The sequence below is a fragment of the Vombatus ursinus genome, unplaced genomic scaffold (genome assembly GCF_900497805.2).
Source record: "Vombatus ursinus unplaced genomic scaffold, bare-nosed wombat genome assembly UNPS02014808.1, whole genome shotgun sequence".
NCBI classification, from domain to species: domain Eukaryota; kingdom Metazoa; phylum Chordata; class Mammalia; order Diprotodontia; family Vombatidae; genus Vombatus; species Vombatus ursinus.
In genome coordinates this window covers 3,523,065-3,547,510 of record NW_020954586.1, presented here as the reverse complement: position 1 = coordinate 3,547,510, position 24,446 = coordinate 3,523,065, and the positions used below count along the sequence as shown (strand labels likewise).

At 46.6% G+C, this 24,446-nt stretch overlaps 1 protein-coding gene across 1 annotated transcript in view; it reads right to left on the bottom strand.

Annotated features, from left to right (window-relative positions):
* PSMD1 (proteasome 26S subunit, non-ATPase 1) overlaps positions 1–24,446 on the bottom strand; it is a 116,481-nt gene that overhangs the window by 82,471 nt on the left and 9,564 nt on the right. The window contains exons 2-15 of the mRNA XM_027875235.1: positions 22,214–22,257; positions 21,377–21,450; positions 21,118–21,287; positions 17,989–18,194; positions 15,781–15,924; positions 14,571–14,797; positions 13,502–13,562; positions 10,510–10,638; positions 8,519–8,607; positions 7,812–7,890; positions 5,168–5,341; positions 4,129–4,240; positions 2,824–3,020; positions 366–461 (exon numbers count right to left, since the gene is read on the bottom strand). Coding sequence (XP_027731036.1) covers positions 366–461; positions 2,824–3,020; positions 4,129–4,240; positions 5,168–5,341; positions 7,812–7,890; positions 8,519–8,607; positions 10,510–10,638; positions 13,502–13,562; positions 14,571–14,797; positions 15,781–15,924; positions 17,989–18,194; positions 21,118–21,287; positions 21,377–21,450; positions 22,214–22,257 — 1,802 coding nt within the window. The remainder of the gene's footprint in view (positions 1–365; positions 462–2,823; positions 3,021–4,128; positions 4,241–5,167; positions 5,342–7,811; positions 7,891–8,518; positions 8,608–10,509; positions 10,639–13,501; positions 13,563–14,570; positions 14,798–15,780; positions 15,925–17,988; positions 18,195–21,117; positions 21,288–21,376; positions 21,451–22,213; positions 22,258–24,446) is intronic.

Genomic DNA, 24,446 nt, shown 5'->3' with positions numbered 1-24,446 from the left:
CACACACACACACACACACACACACACACACACACACACACACACGAGCATGCACACCCCAGCATCAGAGAGGATCAAAGGATCAGCATCATTTCAGTTCTATTATGGAATATTGTTTTGATGAACAGGCCAAGAAAGCTAACCACTGCTGTTTCTACAAAAAAAACCAAAACACCCTCTGCATTCTGACCTTGGCAAAGAACTGAGAACCAAACCCTTAGAACATAATCCATCTGTAAATTGGGGAGTAGCTATGACTGACTCCTTCCAGCAAAAACAAACATCCCATCTGTTGAGGGGCTCGATGAACTGACCACAGACACTCAGTCAATCAGCACCCCCATGCCCCAGCACACGCTACTTACTGCCACATGCAGCAGACGCCGAATGGCCTTGTTGTTCCCTGAACCACAGTAAGCCATGGCTACCGTGTACATTCCAGATCGACGGAGGATTGGGTCCTGTGGAGGGGATAAGTCAACATTTATCCAATGCTTACACAGGCCTCGAGCCTGACAGCTAGTCTGGGACGCAGGCAAAGAAAACGGGGGCTCAGATCCACAAGTCAAAAGGTGGCCAATGGTACGGAGGAGTTGCCTGGCAGTGGGTTTGGATGGGATCGGTTAATGCTAATTTGATTGGGAGAAGAACTCATCACGTACGTGAGGAGCTACAGGAGAATCTGACAGAAGAAAATGGGCATGGTGGATAGAGCACTGTCCTGGAGTCAGTAAGATCCAAGTTCAAATCTGCAGTTAGACACACTTAGCACCTGTGTGACTGTTGGCCTTAGTTTCCTCAACTATCAAATAGGGATCACAATTGCCCCCCAGCGTCGTTGTGAGGATCAAATAAGATATCTATGATGTACCCAGTACAGTGCCTGGCCCTCAGCAGGTGCTTAATAAATGCTTGTTTTATTTTCCTTTACCTTCCTCTCCCATCCCACATGTCCTGTGCATATCTGACCTCAGCCCACCTTTCTCGCCCTATGCCCTTCATGCATAGACTAATGCCAAAGTCTTTCTTTGCCATTTGGCAAACAAGTCCAGAGAGCCCTCAGATGAAGAGAAACTCACTTGAGGTTCCTAAACATGATGGGCCTATTATTTAATGAGGCCAAAGCACCTTCCCAGAGGACTCCTCCTACTCCATCCCATCACACACAAACAACTTTGGCTAGCATTAAGAGGAAGATGGGCACTGCAGCTGTACCTGGTCCAACCACCAAGAAAACAATTGGGAATGATGTTAACAGTCACTAAACCTGAACCGTGACCTCATTTCACCCAGCTGTACCACTCCAAGCATATTCGGGAACAAGGTCAAAAAGGGCATGAGGGTGGGCTGTGACACACATGGGCAGCCAGACCATGCCCCACATAAACAAATGGATTCCAAATAGCACTTTTTGAAATTACAAAGAACTAGAAAGAACTTGGATGCCCAATGAATGGGAAATGGCTGAATAACTGTGTGGTACATGGATGCCATGAATTTTTTCCTTTCTTGGTCCATAACTATGACTGCATTGGCTCAGGGCGCTGCTGGTGAGAAAGTTCCTGGTACTAAAGCAGTAACTGCTTCGCAACTTGTGATATCAGTGAGTTGGGTGGGCCAATGAAAGGTTACGTGAGCCTCCCAGGGCCACCCTTGCCCAGGACATAGCAGAGGTAGGATCTGAACCTGGGTTTCCTTGACCCCAGGGTCAGGCCACTATCCGCTCCATGATGCTGCTTCACACAGGAAATCCTGGCACCATTAGGAAACGACAAATGTAAAGAATTCATAGAAACATGGGCAGACTTGTGTGAACCAACACCAAGTGATGCAAGCAGATCCAAGAGGGCACTTCCCATGACGGGAGAACTGCAGGGAGAGGCTTCTCAATCCTGGGCAAGACATCAAATGGTCAACGAGGCCCTTCCGAGGAAGTGGTGAGGAAGAGGCTGGGCCTGCCACCATGTTGATGAGTTGACTTGTGACCAGAGTGTGTGTGCATGAGGGAGTCCTCACTGAGAAGCGAGAAGGGCATCAATGAAGCAGTAAAGTCTTTTCACTTGAAAACCAAAGAGAATGGCCATTTTTGCTGAAAAAATCGGTGAAGGCACCCGTTCTTCGGGCACACATAAAAGCTGATTTCATCCTGTCCTCACTACATGTATGTACTGCAATGTCACAAAAGGCCATGTGATGAGAACACCCCCACCTACCAGCCCAGAGGAGGGGGCTGGGAATGTGGGTGGGGACCCATATCCCAGAGTCAGACGTGACTGAGGTGCTGGTTAGTTTTGTTGAACTGCTTTTGTTTATTTTATTTTCTGATTTAAGGGATGGATTTCTGGTAAGGGGAGAAGGAGCATAATGAGAAATATAGATGATGTAAAAAATATCAATAAAATGAAAACTGTATTTTTCAAAAGATCTATTCCCCTAGACCAATTTGTGGACTTCTAACTTAGAAAACCTTCATGGGCTAACGCATCTGTAAACCAGTGATTCTCTCCCCTCTATCCAAATCAATTCATAGATTTTTACAGAGGAGTTGTGCAAGCAGATGTGTATTATTATAAAAAAACAAATTTTTGGAGGGGAAGGAAAAAGGATGAGTATTTATTAAGAACCAATTACGTGCCATGCTGTGTGCTAAGACCTTTACAAACACAATCTCATTTGATTTGGGGGGAAGATGAGTACAGCAGTAAATGGAAAATAACCTGGGGAATGGGAGGGGAAGAGAAGTCAGTACAGCAGGAAAAGCCTGTGCGCAGTGAGCACACTGACAGTTAATGGAGCCCAATGGTACCGAAGAGACGCTCTCACCTTATCCCGGCACAGAGACTCAATGAGGGCGTCGGCTTCCTCCATTCTCCCGTACATTACCAAAGCGATGCCAACAGCAAGGCCCCGTAAGATCTTCTCATGCTGGGTCTCCTGGGCATAGCCAACCATGTCTTCGATAGCCTGGGCATTTTTAGAACCTAACATAACCAGGCCCAGGGCAAGGCCAGCTGCTTCTCCTGGACATCGAGAAGTAATGTGTTAGTATCTTCCTTTAAGAGCTGATATTCTTTATGCCAAGTCAACAAAGCATCACAGACTATTCCAGACAAAAGGTACCACTAGAAAGCGGGATGAAATCCCCAAGTCACCTTCTAGCTCTCCAGACGTCCTTTTCAAACATTCTGCTACAAAGAAAAGGACTGGACCATTGTCTCCAATAAAGCACTCTCTGTGGCTGATGCTCAAGTCTGGCAAGTTCCTCTTTTCATTTTAAATCTGACCCTAAGTTTTGGCGAGTTCCAAATCCTACAGTTTTCCAAGTGGGGAGACTGCACTGTCTTCGACATTTCCACCTTCTGGCTAAGCGTCAGAGGTAAGCCATAGAGAAAGCGTCCCAAGAGACATCTTGAGAGTAAAACCCCGTCCCGTCCCGTCCAGCCAGCAGGCACACAGGCCCTTGTCACATGACATGTCCATGAGAATGCAGCATCAGCTGAGCCTCTCAAATCATCCCAAGAAGAAGGATCCCCTCCCTCTTCCAATACATGTGGAACGGGAAAAGTCAATTTAGAGGTCACCTTGATGCTACGTGTCCATACAACAGGAGTAAACTAAGAGAATTATTCCTTAAGCCTTAAGAGTTTGTGGAGAAGCCAAATGGTCCACAGGCTAGCATCAAGATGCAAGCTCCAGTCCCGCTTCTGCGGCACCCTGCCCGGATGATTCCAGGATGCAGTACATCATCACCCCCCAGTGCACCAGGCAGCTCGAAGTTGCTGAGAAGGAGTGCTAGCATTGCACTGGTGAGGACCTAGAGGTCGCCTAGAGTTCCTGACACCAATGAAATGACAAGCTTGACTTAAAAAGAAAAAAACGTTGCTGGCTTCAGAGCACCCACACTACAGAACCCTCAGGCAGCAGCAGGTTGGGATACACTTGGGACCCCTTCTCTGAACCATATTTTTAAATGCATAAACAAAGAAATACACAGGAAGCCAATTATGATGAAATACAGTGATCCAAATGATCAAAATTTCAAGGTTGAGGGCCTCTTGAAATCTATCCAAGGAGCTGTGGACCCAACTAAGAGCCCCAGGTCTGCTGCTTTTTAGAGAAATACATCACCTGTCACGGCATCATCCTGGTATAGGTTTGTTTTCAGCAGATCGTAGACATCCTGGCGGGCAGTGCCCATGGCAGCCAATCCAAGGCCCAAACTACCACCGTGTCGGACAATCTAGGGAAAGAACAGGTTGTGTTCATACCGGGCCCTCCTCACCCAACCTGGGGAAGACTACTGTCATTAAAACAAACACAAACAGCCCATGCTGCAAGACAGCCAATCAAGTAGCTGGAAGGAGGTCAGACTCTCAGAGACTAATCAGCACAGGAAGCTTCCCTTTTCGGCCCAGTCCCTAAGGAAGAGCTCTCTGACCAAATGGGCAAAAGAGAAACACAGAACAAGTCGCTAAAAGCTGCTTCACAAGAACACAGCGTATGGGCAACTTGATGGCACCATGAATGGAGTGTTTACTTGGGAGCTGGGAAGCCCTGAGATCAAATCCAGCTTCAGATACTTCTTAGCTGTGTGACCCTCCACAAGTCACTTCACTGCTGTCTGCAGCAGTTTCCTCATGTGTAAAATGGTGATAATAATAGCATCTACCTTCTGAAGTGAGATCAAATGACTCGTCTGGGGTTACAGAGCCAATGCGTGGCAAAAGCCAGACGAACACAGGTCCTCCTGTGTCTGAGGTCAGCACTCTAGCCAATGCACTACGTTACCTATCACTGGGTAGGTATGTATATAAGTATACATGTATATATGTGTGTTTGTACACATACATGTATGTCTACAAAGCCCTATCTATTTACATGTGTGTGTGTGTATACATGTATATCCATATACTCCCTACTTACTGAACTTATATATGTACACACACACTCAGTGCCTTGTTCTGATGGTTAAAGAAATGAGAAAAGAACTTTGGAGTTTCATACGAGAGACAAAGACAGCCAGGATCATTCTTCACAATTAGATGAGTAAGGAATTTATCTTTTTCTGTGTATTTAAAAATGTCCATATATTAATACCAGTTCACAAAGCAGACGCTTTTCCAGGATTTTTTTTAAGCCATCATTCCCCAGATATTCAAATGCTCACATCATTGCTGGCGTTCTTGAGCTGGTTAAGCAGATAGTCAATGATGTCGCCACCATGATTGGCATGAATGAGACCCAAAGCGTAGAGACCTCCGCCTTCCTGATAGGCTGACCCGGGAGAGGTGTCCTTAGGGAGATAGGTTGCCATTAATTGTAATGCTTCCTTCTCATGACCCTGTAAATTAAACAAAAGCGTTATGGAGAAAAACATCTTATTTTAGTATGTTCCTCCTATTGATATCTGAGAGAATGATCATTAATTTAACAAATCCTTATTAAGCACCACGTCCTATGTGTAAGTATGCTGCGCTACATTCTAAAGTAAATATAAAGATAAAAAGGACATACTCCACTCCCTCCCACTGGAAGGGGGGGGGCTAAGATCTATACTCAGATTTGGGTTTCTGGAGGGGAAGGAGGAAGGGAAGACTCTTGACTTCACGGATGTAGGGAACTTCTGGGTAAGCAAGCTCCCTTTACCAACATAGGTCAGCACCCCCACTGCAACTTGTAGTCTCCTGGGAGTTGCATGGGGCACCGAGAAGCTAAGTCATTTGCCCAGGTTCACACACCAAGATGCTTCAGAAGCCCAAGGCCAGGTGTTCCTAACACTGAGGCTGGCTGTCCATCTGCTCACTCCGACATACAGATTATAAATGAAGACCATATGAAGTGCCTAAGAGGAATCCGAAATGTTCTGAGGTCCAATAAGGGACCTTTTCACTAACGTGAAGGTCTAAAACTGAGTTTCCTTCTTCATCACTTTTCTCTACAAATAAAGACAGGCGTGTTTTTCAGGGAGACTCATGAGGTCCCAATGGCGCCTAGAACACCCCACTAAATAGGATTATTTTTTTGTTTCACTACTTCCTCAAACCTTCTTCATGATAAGTCAGTTTTCTCATCTTGACCCAGCTTTGGGGGAAGGAAAGAGGTTTCCATTTCCCTGGGGAAAGGAAAGCTACAGAGAAATTTCCCTTCTCGTTCTGATGCTTTATCTGTTACCTCATCTAGCCCCCAGGCCCAAAGAGTTCAGTGAAGTGCTTAATGACAAAAAACAAGGATTTGAGGTGGAGTGGCACCCGAAATTCAACACGGTAAAGGCAATAGAAACCCCAAAGCTGAAAATCCTCTAGAAAGACCAGGGAGAGCAGAAACGCAGACAAAAGGGAAGAGCTCCAGGAGCTGAGCACCTCAGTTAAGGCCAGCAGGGAAACAGTTCATCGTTATCATCATCATCTGTATACTGCTCAATTCTTGATGAAAGTTAACAGAGACGTGAAGCTGTGAAGACACACATTGTGCAGGCCCTGCACTGGAGGAGGAATTTCCATCTGATGACACTGGGTAACATTCTCCAAATGGAGGTTTCCTCTCCTAACCCTTCCAAAGTGGGGAGGTAGAATACTCAAATTTAGAGGAAGTCAAGATATTCGAATTCGGGGCTCCTGCTTCCTGCTGATCTGATGAAACTTGAGAGGAAAGGCCGTAAGCCGCCATCAAAAAGCCTGCAAGGCTTGGACTACTGCATTCCCATGCGCGGTTCCCTGCTCGCTGCCTAATGCCAGCCTTGGTTTGACATTCGAGGCTCTGTGTTCTGTTGTGTTACAAGCCTCCCCCTCACCAACTAAAATATCGACAACCTCCCCCCCTCTTAAATCCAAATGAGAGAGCATTTGTAATGGGCTTTGCCAACCTTACGGCGCTACACAGATGCAGCTAGTGCCAGCGAAATCCTCCCTGTCCTTCGAGGCCATCATCCCCACGATGAAGCTTTCCGGATGCCCACGACTAGATATGATTTCTCTCTGCCTCCCAAGGGACCCACTCGTACTACACAAATGTGTAATACACCTCATCCCCACTGCTGGGCAAGCTGTGGCCGTGCCCCAAAGGGGCACTTGAAATGCCTCCTCACAATGTGCAGATAGTCTGGCTGGAGGACATGCACCCACTGCATTGAGTGACCTCAAGGGACTTGAAAGCAATCTTGCAATCCTACAGAGTCTGGTAAGGGGAGGAATCTTCCTTGCTTGGGATCTGCCCCAAGATGATTGTGAAGCTCCCAGACATGGAGACTGACAACCAGAGATCAGTAAAACCTGGGCTGCTCCTAACACTGTCTTTGTGAAATGAAAGAGTGCCTTGGCTCTCACTGCTCCTCAGTGCAACACACGTGCAACCCTTGGGTATCTCGAGCATGCTTGGGAGGAGATGGAGACACCAGAAGAGGCAGGCTATTTACTAGCTAAGACAGAAGATGGAGCAAAGTGTGGAAAGGACATTGAATGGTAGTTCTCAGGGTAAGGACTTCCACATTCTTGCATTTATTTTCTGAGCCCCTGGTTTGGTACCTTGCGTACAATAGGCACTTATGCACGTTTGTTTGGGGAACTTAACATAAAACAGATGAAAATATCTATACCTTGGCAAACTACACATCCTGATGGATGGCTCTGAGGAAAGAATTAAGGGAAGTCATTCCATAAGGACCAGAGGCCATCGCCAACAATTCTGGTGCCAAGAAGCCTTCTCCAGCCAGTGGCAGGTTACAAACTGTGTGGATGACTAAGTCATGCTTCACATTCATTCTCAAGCACCAAACCTACAGAACAGTTGTTGGCGAGGCCCCAGCCCGCAGTTACCTTATGAATTACACCCAGACTGGCAGTTGCAGTAAACTTTGCCCAGTTCGTGGCTCTGGCAAGCCATTCCAAATTATCTCTGCAAAGAAAGACAAGTCAGTAATGTTGGTTGAAACACAGAGTCAGAGAGATTCTATGCCTATTCTGAAGCCATGCTCAGGGCCATTAGAAAACGACTTTAAAGGGCCCGGAGAAAGGGGCTGGCAGGGTAAGCCCAGTGGGACCAGGGGCACGTTCCTTCCAGATAATCACAAGCCAAGGCCCCCATTCCACGGCTTGCTATTTTCTCCACTGTGACGGGGAGCCGATTGCTCATCTGCCACTCTGCAGTTACAAGTGTGTGCTCTGGATAGGCAATCAGCAATTTGGGTTGTGAAAGCACATCTTAGTCATTAGGATAAATGCAAATGTCCACCATTAAGCATTTACTTCACCACCCATCCAATCGCCTTGGAGGCCAAGGCCATGATCTCAGAAGGTAATAATTTAGTTCAGGCTTCACGACCTAGGAAACACCGCATGATTCCTCCGCAGACAAACCCAAATCCCCCCAGCACATAAGAGTCTCGTAATTTAAAAGCCTATCATTCAAATGGGTTTTCAAACATAAGCAGCTCTTACTTGCCTCCTTTTTTATTCCTCAGTTCCCACCTAGAAAAATAAATATAGCCCAGTCGTGTTCACGGCAGCCACGCGCACATATTTACCTAAGGAACTGGTCACTGGTCGTCCCACAGTGCATGAATGAGTTGGCTATGACTGTGGCCGTGTGACATACAGAGTTCCGCACCGCATCCTAGAAAAGCAAAGCCAGAGCTTTACCCAGCACAGACAACAGACACGACAGATACACGGAACAAGGGGCAAAGACATTTCTTTGGACAAATCAGCTAGCTAGCTTAGAAAACACAAGTATTCTTTTGATGTCAGGGTTCAGTCTATTAATTATAATGTGAAATCATTATCCTTTAATTATAAGTGCTTTTAAGGAGTACAAAGCACTTTCCTTACAATCCTATGAGGTAAGAAGGTGGTACATTTATCTTCATGCCCATTTTACAGATGGGGAAATTGAAGCTCAAAGAGATCCATCACCAAAGTGGGCCAGGGCCTCAGGTACCCTGACTGTCCAGACAGCAGACCCCCTTCTAACTCAGAGAGGAAGCACAGTCAACAACTGTAAGCTGTATTCTTCCATTTCCAAACAGTTGCCTCATCAACAAAAATATGCACAAAGCCCCAAAATAGGAGACAAAACATTGGTCCCACGTTAATCTCTACTGACCCAAGACAAAGCCAGAGGTTGTACTTCTTTATGCAGCTGTATTACATTTTTAAACTGTTAAAATGTTTAGGTAACTGCATTTCAACATTCCTGGGTTCCTCAGTAATCTTTGTATCTCATTTCATATGTTTAAAAATACTATTTGGAGAAAGGGTCCCAAGGATTCGTGAGCCTACCCAAGGGATCTATGACAAAGAAGGCAAAGAACCTGAAAGCCTAGGACACAGCCCAGAAGGTGAAAAAGCAATGGGCCACGGCTAATTAGCTGCATATCTTACTGTCCAGGAGAGCTGACTGCAACCTGTCAGGGCTCACCCAGAAATAAACAATTCCATATTTACAAGGTATCAGAGAGGCACGTGAGGGTCACATGCTAGATACCCCAAATCAATGTCAGGGGAAGGAAGAGAAACGAGCCCTCCCACAAGGGCCCAAATATTTAAACTCTCCAACCATGATGAATGCATCAGCACAAACACACACATGAGTCCTTAGAGGCAAAAAAAAAAAAAAATCAACCCTCCGGAAATGACCCTTGTGTTTGTGTTCATCCTGCGAAGAGAAAACAGTCTCAAGCAAATGTGAACCACAAATGATTATGAAGGGACCCAAAGTAACATCAAGCCCAGGGCATGTGGCTGAGAAGCTGCTTTAGGAATGTGCAGCCTGCTCTGAGAAAGGATGGTAAATGGGGGGAAAAAAGGAATTAAATTAAGAGATTCTATCAATGAAAACAGTTCTTCCAATTATAAATGGACTGTTTAAACAACGAGCTCCCATGCTGATTATTTATGCGCTTACTGTGAAACAATGCATACGGCAAAAATTGAAGCTAACTTAAGAAACACTGCCAATGGATAACCAGATACAAAAACAAAGCAGCTTCTGAAATTATAAGATACACAGGAAAACAACATCATAGTGACACATCTGACTTCTCAAGAACAAGCACACTTAACAACATTCAGTGTGAAGAACGTGACAATTCTGACATTTAATGACAGTAAGATTGTGTTTCTTTAAATTTTCATGAATTCAGATTGTCCTCCCACTGTAATTTATTCAAATCAGTGAAGTTTTACTACATTCATCACTAAGGATGATGATAAAGGAGCAAAGTATTAAAAAAAATGCTGTGGATAACAGGGGGTCCCATGTTCACGTCATTCTCTGGATACGGCACCGCTTCTGTTTTTATGCAGCTGATGGCCATTAAGTTCATGATCGAAAAGAAAATGCCTTTAAAAAGGAGCGAGGTAACCCTGATGACCCCTTTCCCACTAGTCTAATATTCATTCTTTTGCTACCTACTAATCTCTGGGCTCAGGAGTGATACACAACATTTAACATAGAGAGGTGTATACAAAAGAACGTGTGGATTCCAAGGATAATACCTTTGAGCTTTTTACCTACCTTTGTGTTTTTTAGAATCATGAGGTCTGTGTTATTATTTCGTATTAAAAACTGAAGATGTAATTCAATTGCCATTTCACCACTTAAAATTTTAATCATTTTTGATATCTGGTCCTTGGGCTCTGGGTTCTGCAGAAAGAAAGAAAATGTGTGATCAAAGACCGTGCTTTCCTCTGTGCCTCAGTTTACAATGCAGTGTTCATGAGAGGGGCTACTAGCCATTAGGGATCAATTCATAAGACCCCAGCGCAGGGAAGAACCTCCATGTCAAATCTCAGAGGGCATACAGCTCACCCTGCACCTCAACAGCAACAATGTCCATCTCTGCTTCCAGTAACATACCTCCAAGGCATACATCCCAAAGACATCAAAAGCAGAGTAGGGGAAAGACCCATACAAACAAATATTACTGTGAAACAACACGTACGGCAAAAATTAAAGCTAATTTAAGAAACACTGCCAGTGGATAACCAGATACAAAAACAAAGCAGCTTCTGAAATTATAAGATACACAGGAAAACAACATCACACCGACACATCTGACTTGTCCAGCCTGCAGGGCCTCCTGTGCCCCTAACTCCAGAAAACACTTGAAATTCATAGCAGAACAAATAATGATCAAGAAACCCAATGAGAAACTCTGTTAAGTGACTCCTTGCATTCCCAGAAATGCCCCAAAAGTCAAGCACAGGCAAGAGGAAAACAGGGCTGCTGCCAAACTCCCAGCAGGACCAGATACTCACGAGCCTGTATGTCGAGATCACAGAACACCAGGCATCTTCTACTCTACATGAGAGGAGAATTTGAAATACAATATTCCAAGACAGGAGATAGGTTTACAACCAAGAAACCCTTATCCTGAAAAGCTGAATATAATCTTACCAGGGGTGCGGGTGGAGGTAGAATGAATATCCAACGAAATAAAAGTCTTTCAAGTATTTCTGGTGAAAAGACCAGAGCTGAGTAGGAATTTTAAAATACAAACAAGAATCCAGAAAAACCTAGAAAGGGAAACTGTCTGAGCAATTAGAAGGGGCTATCTGATGAAGAGCGCTAACATTCTAATTAATGGGGGAAGGAGACTCAAGTGTCCTTTCAGAACCTAATCTCTTCAAAGGGCGTTAAGTGAGTTTTATAAGAACAGCAGAGGTCCCAGGGTTGGGAGGGAGATGGACTGGTTCTGTTCTGAGGGTCTGAAGAGGAGAGAAAGGCGGGAGGGTAGAAAGAGGACAAATGTACTTAGAAATGAGGAAGGGGCAGGGAGCTCTGTTGTTTCTCAATATTGGGGTGTGTGAGACGAGCACGCAAACAAAGAGGAAGGAGTGCAAAAGCTCCTGAGCATCGGACGGACCTCATCGTATGAAGTAAACAAATGCGGTTGAGTGCACGTACACATTGCTGTCCAGTCAGTTCGGTTGTGTCCAACTCTTGGTGATCCCATTTGGGGTTTTCTTGGCAATGATACAGGAGTGGTTTGCCATTTCCTTCTCCAGCTCATTTGACAGATGAGGAAGGTAAGGCCAATAGAGTGAAGTGACTTGCCCGGGGTCACACAGCTAGTAAGTAAGTGTCTGAGGCCAGATTTGAACTCAGGAAGATGAGTCTTTCTGACTCCAGGCCCAGCACTCTATCCACACTGTACCACCTGGCCGCTCTGAATACACAAACACACGCACACACACAATTTAGTGTAGAAATATGCCAAACTCAACAGGGAAATATGCAGGGATCGGAAAAGGGGGACACTAAGTGAGAGGGCATAGTCACAAGCAAAACAAATTTCCTGATCCTGAAGAAAGGAGGGGAAAAAAAGAAGCCAAGAATCAGAACCTAAGAAGGTGCCCATCAACTGGGGAATGGCTGATAAAACAGTGGCATATGAAAGTGAAAGAATATCATTGTGCTTTCTGTCCTTCACAGAAGATCCTCCATCTCCAAATAATCTCTGAATCTTCAGGCACTCTACTACTGTTCCGACATTTCCAAAATCTGTCCCTACCCAAGGAGACCCACGTGGACCAATTACAAAGGGTCAAAAGGTGAAATTATGCCAAGTCCAAGAGTCCCGTTTCTGTGAGGCCCATTTGTATACCACCGCCTCCAAGCTGAAACAACCTGGGCTGTCTGTCAGAACCCTGACGTGGGGCCTCTGTACATGGCGGATCACCCCTGGAGGGCAGGCCATTCACTGTGTTCTGACTTTGGCTCCTTTAACTGCGCATTGCTCTTTTCTTGCAGATTCTCAGACTTGCTGTGGCAGAGCTACAACCAGTCATCCCAGATAACTGTCTTCATTTCTGCTATCTGGATTTATCCCAACGCCCTGGAAGCACTCAGCCTCAGTGTCATGCTGCTGCACATACACCCTTGGTTACCTGCCCATCTCCACCTCCTCTAAATGTTAAACAGCTCAAAAGAAACATGAGATGCACAAATTTAGAGACATCTCCACCCCAAAGGTTCACACGGACTATTTGTGCCCGACCTGCGGTAGAGCCTTCCCAACTTGGGTTGGTCTGATCAGCCCCAGCTGCCCCAGCTGCCCACACTGTAACTTGACTCTAACATACTGATGTCACTTTGGTCCTCTTCAAGAATGAAGGACAACGGCCAAACCAAGAGGTGAAGTGGAACGCTTCCGTCGGCTTCCAAGGTTTACCTAGTCTGGAGAGCGGACCCTGAATGGCGCCAGTGAAGAAACAGCCTGCACCAAAAAATGCAATCCCCCTCCCCCTCAGGCTCCCAAATCAACCATCCTCCCAGAGAGTTGGCATTCTCTCCGTGTAACAAATCTCTTCTCTGCAAGGGCCCAGACCCCAATCTTGTCGGTGTGTCCAGGATCGTATTGTGGGTCTATTTTAAAAAGCAAAACCTTCATAAAGGCAAGTTACCTAGCTCTTCAGAGATTTACCCAAGGCACAGGGCATGGTGGGTATTTTCATAAATAATGGCCTTGCCATCCAGCCCATCTTCTCAGAAAAAAAATACTCACCACTTCTGGGGACTTCCCAGTAAATGTGTGGCCTGCCTTTTCTTCTGTTTCCATACTCTCACTGAAATAAAGAAGAGAGTTCAAGTTCACTCATCTGAGAATCAGATAAGCAAAGAGCAAAGGAACACTCCTATACACCACACTGCTGAGCAAACATGACACAACCCTAAAGAACAGACTCTACTGCCTGAATCCCTGAGGAAGACGGGATGCAAGACTGCGCCATCAGGACAGTGGATGAGAACTCCAGGATTCTATACAACAAGATTGTGGAGAGTTTTGGAATCTCAGGATAAAAAAGTGGGCTGAAGGCTACAGGGGAGAGAAGAGAACTAAGTCATAGTAACTAACAGTGCCTCAGCTTCACTTTTTAAGAGTTTATAAGACACTTAACTCCCAACTATCCTGCAAGGCAGAATATTTATTATTATGCCCATTTTACAGATAAGGAGACTAAAGGTCAGAGAGGCTGGCTTGCCCAGCCAGGGTCACAGGACCAAGTCTTTTTAGCAAATAACTATAAACATCCCTCACATATTTAAACAATGGCAGAAAGGAGAAAAGGAGTCAATAAGAACAGCTGGTGAAAGAAAAGCAGAGATATAGAACGGGAAATTTAACAGCTGGTAAAAGCCAATGTTTTCTACCTACAGAAGCCTTTCTTCACTGGCTGACCTCCACCAGGACTGCCTCCCACTCTCCAACATTCCCTTTTGGGAAAGGCAGCACCATGAGGAGGTCATTTTAGTTCTGACTGTGTGACCCCGGCTAAGTCCCTCTACCTCTCCTATCCTCAGCACACTCATCTGTCAAGTTAGTGGCTTGGTCTGGATGAGCCCTAAGTTATCTTCAGCCTCACAGAGCCAGACTTTGGGAAGCACAACTCAAGCCTCCTATTGCCCCAGTCCCATCCACAGCTCCCGTGATGCCTTCTCCCGGACATTCTAAGGAAGGGTCTGGGCCATGCCTGGGCCACATTAGTAAGACAAAGCAGTACGTGGGGAGCAGCCCCCAGCCCCTGGACCTCACCCCCCAATCAGACAGAGCAGGCCTCGGGGCCCATTCCCACCTCTCCTTCTCGGCCCCGGGCACGGTACCCGTGTTGGTTGAGCCGGGCACAGAAGCAATGGGGGTGCCCACAGTACGGAGGTTCTGGATAACGGAGGACAGGAACTGCTGGCTGGCGCTCTCATACAGGTCAAAGCAGATCTGATAGGCCATGAGGAGGTTGTCCTCTTTGACCAGCTTCTCCAAGATGTCACTCACAGCCTGAGGATCATCTAAGAAAATCAAGCACTAAAAGGGCAGAAGGAAAAGAAACGAGAAAGGTAAGACGATAAAAGCAAGACGGAGCCACAAGGCATCAACAACTGTACCAAAACCCCAGCCTTCTGGGGGTCTCAGCGTCTGAAGAATCAAAGTCCTCCTTCCATCTTAACAGAGCGTCGATGCGCTGGAGCAGTTATACAGCCGGGCTGGGGCTCCAACGGCCCCTCGGAACCATCCCAGCTTGGGGGTCTGGGAAAGTCGCTTGGCCTCTCCAGGACACTGAGGACTCCAGCACTAGATACTTTGGTGAAGAAGCCAAGTCTAGACCGATGAAAGCCCGAGTCCTATTCTGCCTTAATACCTAACGAAGCAACCTGAGATTTAACAGTGTCCACAGGCCCTCGACAATGGTGCCTTTTAAGAACCCAGTAAAAGGAAGCCTTGCCTTCAAAGAGGTTAGAAGCATACCAAAAAACCTTCTTTTCCGAAGAGTAAAATCAGGCTCCACCTATGGGGCAGCTGCTTCACCACCCGCTGAGACAGGTAACTCGTCATTTGCCTAAACAAGACTTCCTGGGGTGGCCCAGCTACTGCGCCATGCCTCCCGCTCTTCCAGCTAACTTAGATGCTACTTTCCTCACATACAAACCTGGGTCACCCGGGCTTTAAATTCTTCGACAAAGCACCCGAGCACCTCCTAACTGTCTGTACCACCGTTATTAAAAAGGCAAAAATCACATTGGCTATGGAGGCAACAGTGGCCGTCAACTGCATCATCTGTGACCATGTGCAGTGAGTTATAATGACAGACAACCAAGGAAGCCAAACAGAAGTCGACAGGATGTTTCCGCTTTCTGATACCCAAGATGTCCATAAACAATCATTAGAGAATGATCGATGTCTAATCACAGACACTGGGGGGCCTTCCAATCCACTAAAGGCCAAAGGCCATTTGTTGGCTTTCATTACAGCAGATATGAACAGACTGGTGAAAAGGGAAGGTCTGTTACCTGGCAAACGTTGATGAAGTCCGGCTTCTCCAAATTCATGTAAATTTTAACCAGAACTCTCAGCACTCTATTACGGAACTGTTTATTCTGCATCAGGGACATGCAGAGCTTGAGGCTGTAAGCCAGCATCCCAGGGACATCATTCTGAAAAACACCATTGAAACCCTGCATCTGCATGTGGCTACCAGTGAATCAAGTTTTCTTAGAACTAGACCATACAATCTGACATGACTTCATTCTGATCTTAGATACGTTAAAACTTTGGCAACGCAAAACGGATGAGTTTTCTGTCCTACCTTCCAGGACAGCTGAGGGTTTACTGCTTTAAACACCTAACGTTTCATTTAATTATCATAAATGAAAATCTTCCCCAAATAAACTCTACACCTCCTGGCATCATGAATACAGTTTTCTTCATGATGCAGAGATTCCATTCTATATCCCTATGACTGAATGGTGGTGATGTCTGACAATGCTGCTGCTCTCAGGGCTTCTCAGGGTGGGCAGGGATGGAGGATAGGAAGCCTGTGGGGCCTTTCCTTTCTTTTTGTTGTCCTCTGTGTGCTAGAGAGAACGGGGCTACCAAGAACCAAGAAGCCTCTTAATTGTTCTGACAAAGGTCTGGGCTTTTAGTGGACTGAAAGCTCCATGAACCCACAGTCCTCATAGGAAACAGCCGACCCCACTGCCACCATGCCCTGGACTTGGGAATCACAAGATCAGGGCTCACATGCTGGTCCTAACACTCTTGGTTATGGGACCCCTTCCAACCTCAGGTGCCTCTTCTAGCCAATGGTGGCACAGAGGATCCTATGCCTCCCTCCACACTCATGCGTGATGGGCTCTTGGTCCTAGGAGTCAGGCTAGGCTGGGCTTGGTGCCACGCTACTCAAGAGTTGGAGCTATTGAGACAAAAGCGTCCACAGGACCCTAACGCTACATTCTACAGGGGCTGGGGGTGGGACCACAAATCCACATAAACAATTGTATGAGGGAACGACCACCCACCCCTGCAGAGATGGGCAGATGTGGGGAAGGGAACCTGGCTGAGAAGGCCAGGTCAAAAAGCTCAGGATTCTGAGAGGCAGAGATGAGAAGAGAAAACACACATGGCAAATACCCAGAGGTGGGAAACCAAGTGCACAAGGACTGATGAGACACTAGACTGGGGAGGGTCTGCAGGGCCAGGCTACGGAGTTTGCCTTTTATTGTACAACCCAGCAGGTTGATATGGTCAGACCCTCACGTTAGGGGAACCCCTTGGGGGCAGGGACATGAAGCATGGAGGCCAGGTTGGAGCCTTTGCAAGGGGGCTGACTGTGGGAGCAGTCTGGGGTGTGTCTGGACCCTCAGGAACGGGGTCATATAAGGCCAGGAGGTCACCAGAAGCCGGGGTCTGCTGGTCCTCCATACAGCCCCTCAGGGCCAAACTGATGACTGGCTCTAATTTTGCCAACCCCCCCCCCCCCCAGCACACGTTTTGCTTTTGGTCTCATCTTAAGGACACAAATAGCAAACGGTTCCCAAAAAATGAATCCTCAGAGAGTAAAACATCAGCTGTCTTAAGGATTTGAAACTTCAAATTTACCATTCTTTCTTGACAGTGCAGTGTTATCACCCAAGACATTTCATTTCTCAAATACATCCCAAAGGACATGTTCAATTCCACATTTATCCAGGGCTGGGAGCTCTGCAAGATCACCTCTAAGCTGGGGACCCCCTGTCCCCCCACATAGAGTACTAGGATCAGGCATGAGAAAGCACCAGCTTAGCCAGGGGTTTCCCATCAAACTGCAAGAAATGTAATTAAACCTTCTTTGGGGGAAATTCCAACACTTCAGCTTTGTACTGGGGGCCAATGCTTTCATGAATCAAGGCTAAACCATCTTGCTTATTAAACAGATGATTGCCCCAACAACTGAAGTCTGAACAGGCTCTTCAGCCCTGACCTCCTGAAGCCAAAAAAGCCCTCTGTGTAAATATACTGGCCACACACACCCAACACCCAATCTCGTCGGTGTGGCAAGCAACGCTCCAAGATGACACCCAAACCAGGAGTAGATCAGAGCTGGCCTTTGCCTATCAAACATAGAGCACAAAACATTTTCAGCAAAAAAGCAACATAATTGAGAATGAAACCTCTCCCCTTAGACTCTCTTCTCACCACTCAACCCTTACCCCCCACTGACAAGGAGGATGTGTCCCTACCGACTGCAATATGGTCTTCTCAAAGACGTCTAGCCTGCGGGTCTCCAGAGCAATGCCGATGGCCTGTTTGTACTTGTGATCATCCAGACACCTCTGAAACATCTTGTTCACGATACCTTCTAGTCTCTGGTCCACAGGCTTCCTTTCCCCCTCGGGCAACTCGGCATTCTCCACACACTGCTTGGTGTAATGGTCAATGCATTTGGCTGGGGAGGGAGACAAGATCCTGGTCAAGCACTAACATCGCTGTGGTGTCTTTGCCCAGCAGATGGCGCCTGGCTCTAAGAAGGGAGGTTCTCTGGGGGTTTGCAGAGGCTGTTTTGTTTGTCTTTAAAGACACACCAGCACTTATGCAAAGAGTGTGGGTCCCTTCAGAGCAGCCACCAGAGCAAACCATCGCCTCTTCTGAGAACAATGACAGGCCGGCCAGGCCCTGGGCTGGCTTCTGGGCACACAAAGCAGAACCACAGCAAATGTGGCCCTTGAGAAGGGGGCACTCTCCTGGAGGGAAAGGACAGCAGGGGCACAGGCCAGGAGCCAGAAGGCAGCCAGCACGCAAGGAGGGGAGAGGCCTGCAGATGGTGATCAAGCCTCACGCTGTCAGGCCAGAGGGACCGCACGGAGCAGCACGAACTGAGAATGGGGGAGAGAAGGTGCTCACTGCAGAGGGCTTCCAAGGCCAGGCTGAGGAGCGGGCATTGCTTCTTTGAGACAATATGGATGAATCTGCTAATCTGGCAGCTGGACCCGGGAGCAGGGATGCCAATTAGGGGCTGCTACCATAGCCCAGGCGAGAACTGGTAGAAGACGTGAATGCAGGTAGAGGCTCATGAGTGCAGAGAAGGCACAGAAAAGATGCTGTGTGGGTAGAAGCCACAAGTCTTGACAAAGACAATGGTCTGCAGGGAGGAGAGGAGTGAGGAGAAGAGGCAAGGATGACTTTGAGGTTGCTAAATGGAATAACTGTAAGATGACAGTGCTGTCAACTACCAAAAAGAGGGCAACATGGCACAGGCAGAGGTATTATGAGCTCCCGTTTTGGAGGTTTTTAGTGAAGCATCTTTGGAACAACCTGTTGGAAAAGTCCAACAAATTGTGGAGCTACGAACTGGTCTAGCCATTCTGGAATGAAGTCTGGAATTAAGCCCCAAAAGCTACAAAACTGTGCCTACCCTTTGACCCAGTCATACCACAGCTAGGCCTATACCTCCAAAGAGATCAAAAAAAGAGAAAAAGGACCCATGCATACAAACGTATTTATGCCAGCTCTCTTTCTCACAGCAGAGAACTGGAAACTAAGGGGGTGCCCTTTAATTGGAGAATGACTGAATAAATGTAATAGAAGATTATTGCTTCGTAAGAAATGATGAGACAGTTTTCAGAGAAACCTGGGAAAATGTTTGTGAACTGATGCAAAGTAAGTGAGCAGGACCATAACAACACTGTAAAGACAACCACTTGGAAAGACTCAAGAACTTGGGAGGACAACGGCCAACTGTAAAGGACCCATGATGAAGTGCACTACCCAGCCCCACCACGACATACCCAAGGCCTTATGTGTCGGCACACGCCCAATATGGGCTTCTGTTTTGCCCAATTATGCATATTTATTACAAAGGTTTTGTTTACTCATTTTTTTTTTCTGAGGGAGAGAGGAAGGAAGGAGAGAAAAAAATGTCCATTGATTGAACAGAATTTTTAATTAAAAAAAGTCCAACAGGTAACGTCTGGAGTTTGAGAGAGAAATAAGGCCTGTATGTGTAAATTCACAAGTCATCTGCATAGAGATGACAAGCAAACCAATGGAATCACCAAGAAGAGCAGCAGAAGAAGAAAGCCCCGGGCCCGGGTGTCGGGGTCCAGTCCAACGTGATGGATGGGAGGAAGAGGATGATCCAGCCAAGGGGATGGAGAAGTGGCCAGACAGGGAGGAGAACGAGAGTTGTGGGAGAAGTCAGGGCCATGTCTCTCTGCAGAGAAAGCAAAGAGCCTGAGGACGGGGAAAGGCCGTCAGACCTGGCCGTTCAGACAGTATCAGGACTGCGGGGAGCGCAGCTGCAGTGGAGGGCCAGGGCTGGAAGCCAGATCCCAAGGGCTGAGAAGAGACTGGGAGGTAAGGAAGCTGAAACAGTGAGTGCAGATGATGCTGCCACTGCCCCAAACATTTTGGGAAATTCATATAAACTAAGTCACCCGTGGAAATGAGTCTCATTATTTTAATCACATATCACGTTTGACAAAATGCAACATGAGAATTGTCCTGTGTGGCCCCAGAAGCGGAAGGTGCAAATGGATAGGATGGGTGGAAGTTGTATAAAGATGCACTTTCCAGTTCAGTAACAGGAAAAACATCTGAATAACGAGTCACCCCAAAGGGGGATGGATGGTCTGCCCCAGGGACAGGCTCGAGGGATGGGCTCGAGGACCCTCACTGGCGGGTCTCAAGCAAAGGTTGCATGAGTGCCCTTCTGAGGTGCTATGGAGAGTGATGTGTTTCTCCCCTCCCCCCATATAGGCTGGTCTAGCTGGCCAATAAGGTCCCTTTTAAAAAGAAAATTATGTGATTATCCTGCTTGATTACCTACCTTATAATTCAACAGAACAAACTACAAAGGACTTTTGCCTGTTTCAGAAAATCAAATCAACCCCCCAAGGTAAAATCTCACCATCATTTAGACATTTAAAAGGCTGGGCTTTGGACACAATTCCAAAAGAGAAATTTCTATTTTCTAGGATTTTCTGGTTTGTTTCTATGACTCTATCCTGGCACTTCTTGGAGCCAATGTTTTCTGATATATACCCCTAGATTTCTCCTTATACATCCATCCGTTATTATAATCACTATAGTATGGATAGTGATGCTGCTTATGATAAAGAAACAGAGAGTAAAACAAGGTGTTGGAGGGAAGAGCTAAAACTTTCCCTGGTGAAAATTAAGCAGAGGAACAACCAGAATTTCCAATTCAATAAAATTTACTTACATCAGGAAATAATAATGCCCCCCTCCACAAAAAATGCCCCAGGAAAAGCTAGGCGGTGTGGCCACTCAAACTCCCTATACTTAATAAGAGAGCATTCTCAAGACAACAGAGTTGGAGAGAGAATCACTCGAGGTGAGAGGGTAGTCACCTATGATGGTCTCCACATATTCTGAATTGTCATTGACATTGAAGAGGTCGCCGGCTCCCAGAGCGTAGTTCAGGGACTCCTCGAATGCCCCCAGGTGATAGAACACTTTGGATGCCACGAGGGCAGCAAAGTGACGACTACGAAAACCTTCGTCTTCGTACAGGACTTCTCTGAAAGAAACACAAAGGCAGGGAGGTCCTCATTGGTGCCCCCAGGACCAAGGCACAAGGCACCTTACGGAAATGAAGTGACTGCTTACATTTTGTCTACAGACTCCGAAATTTCTGCCCAGAAGTCATTGACCACCGCATTCAATTTCTGTAGTGCAAACTCCTGGAGAAGAGATGAGACCGACATTCAGTTACTCGCCCTTTGCTACCAAACAGTAACGAGTCTAAACCTTCGGCGAGCTTAATGCCTGGATAGATTTGATAACGAGCAGCCTCCTGTTCATCTTCTCTCGTGTGTCTTAATCTCTCTGCCCTTTCTGCTTCTCCATAGCTAGAAAGGGCCCGCCTAGTGGAATCAGGCTGACAGGACTGCTCAGACCCACTTCCTCCTACGCGCAGCTGGAATCTGCGTGGGCAGAAACCGGGCGAGTGTCGCCAACAGCAGTCTTGGCTGCACGTGGCCCCAACTGTACAGAGGGCGTTTTTAACACCTGCGGCATTTTCATCAAATTCAATCCAAGGATCATTTAGGAAGCAGCTTAGTGTAAAACCTTGTACCACCAGGTCCTGTGGCTACACAGACAAAGAGGAGCTTACACTCTAATGGCAAAGGGGGGAGGCATGCACATAAATGAAATAATAAGTATGACAGAACATGATATTTAAACATTAGGTGGGGTTTTTTTCCTAATGTTCATAAAGAAACTGGTCGCTCTCCAAGTACTATCTGAAGTTTGGTTTTTCCTTGGCTTTGTAGGACTCCAGAGGGGCTGCTTGCTCTCTGCTAAGGTCAGTACTCTGCTATAGCTCCCAAGACAGTGGGAGAACCTACAAGGTTTGAAGACTGCGGCTGGACCTGGACACTCAACTCAAAGGTCTCCCACCTTCTAAATACCAAGCTTTAGCAAGAACAAGAACAGCCCTACCTTAAGCTGTGGTTCTTCTTCATCCAGAAGAGAAATAATTCCAGCTGCAAAACAAAAGATTGTTGTGGTTAAGAGCGATAAAGAGAAAGAATACTGGATCAGAAAGAGGAAGCACTTGAAGAAAATGATTCAGGGCTCACTGGCAATGGGGCCAGGACACCATAGCAGAGGGCGTCCCCCCTATAGCAGATGCCTTTCTAAGCCTTCGTTGATCAACCACATGGTTTTTCCTCATGTTTTTCTAGAAATCCTCTAAAGGATTTACCCAAGCCACTTAGAGGCTTTCCAACATCTAGCCTATTTTAGAAAATTAATTAATTTAATATAATTAATTAAATATTAATAGCTAATATTTAAAACTACTCAAGTCACTCTTTCATTTGATAAGAATTATCAAATGTAGGTCATTCTCCACTCCATATCATCCTTCAGCCTTTTATCTCACTCACTGCTGCAAACACAAGAATTTTCCATACAATGTTCAGACAGTTATTCACACATTTTGGAGAGTCATATGGCAATATACAACTGAGTCATCAAACTAATTAACCCAAGGGTGCAATGGCAGGACTCTAGCCCAAAAACATCAAAAAAGTGCAGATTCACTTGTTTCTGTCACATCTGACTCCCCATGATCCTATTTGGTGTTTTACCATTTCCTTCTCCAACTCATTTTACAAATGAGGAAACTAAGGCAAGCGGGGGTAAGTGACTTGCTTAGGGTCACACAGCTAGTAAGTGTCTGAGGCCAGATTTGAATTCAAGGAAGATGAGTCTTACTGACTTCAGGCCTGGTGCTCTAACCTAAGCCACCCAGCTTCCCCATTCAAAAAAAGCTGCTTTAGAGGACCTCAGGTCAAATCCAGCTTCAGACCAGACACTTGACACCTACCAGATGTGTGACCCTAGGCAAGTCATTTAACCCCGATTGCCTCCACCCCTTCCCAAATAAAACAAAAACAAAAATGCAACCACAGCAACAAAAGCTGCTCTATTTGGAAAAGTGGAAAGTGGAAGCAACCTCTGTCCATCAATTGGAGAATGGCTGACTGTATTTTTGTACACTGCCATAATGGAATAGCACTGTGGCACAGTGGAAACCCAAATCCGAGAGCTGGAAAGCAGCGCAGCGGCCCTCTAGCTCACCTCATACCTGAAGGAACCCTCATTATGACAGAGGCACCACCCAGGGGTCCTCCCTCTCTGCTTGGAAACCTTCAGGAATGGCAGCACATGCCAGGTTTAGAGAGCCTGAGGAAGTCTGTCAGGAAATCCCCCCGAGAGGCAGGGTATCACAATGGATAGAGAGCTGACCTCCAAGCCAGGAAGTCCTGGATTCAAGTCTCATCCTGGCTGGAAGACCCTGGAAGTGTCACTTAACTTCTCTGTGTTCTAAGCAATTCTCAAAGATTATAAATTGCAGAGAAGGGCCAATCTGCATCAATGGGGGGAATTTCTGGGAGCTCCCTCTCCCAGTGAAGTCTCAGGTCCTGTCCTTATGCTTACTTTTTGGAAATTAAGCTTCAACGTGTGCCTAAGGTTTCCCCCACTGTGCCTCCTCAAACCCCTCCTCCACACGACAGTTTTTCAAAAATGTGAATCTTCTCTCCTTCAGGTTAAATACACACAAGCCTTTCTGCTCCTTTTCGTAGGATCCACCCCCTCGGTTCTCCGCCATCCTGGCCGCCTTTTCCCAGACACTCTCCAGCTTGCTCGTGCCCTCCATAAAGGGCAGTGGTCAGAACTGAACAGAATGGTCCAGGTGTGATCTGACCAGGGGGACCAAGGTCCCTGATCCCCCCAGCTCCTTGCACACTCCCTTCCCAAACCCCTCTGGGCTAACCACACGCCCACTGTAGACACCATCCGTGTTCACGTTGCCAATGGGAGCTCTGGAGGGAAGGGATGGCTTCATGTTGGTCTGTTTCCCCAAGATTTAGTGCCTGGCACATCATAGTAAATGCTTGCTGACTGGCTACAGTTTTGTTGTTGTTTCAACGTAAAGGAAAGTGTTCACTTGGAGCTGACGAACAACAGTGCGATTCCTGTTATTTTTCATCAGCTTAGACACACTTTTCTTCAGCAGTCAACTCAATAAAAGAGAAATCTGAGCTGTCCCCAGTCACTTCCAGTGAGCTGGGTGCATGTCATCACCATGCTGTACCATCTCTGAAGGCCTCTTGGCCTGGAGGTGGGGGGGTGGGGTGGGGGCCCGGCCCCACACAGTCAGTCT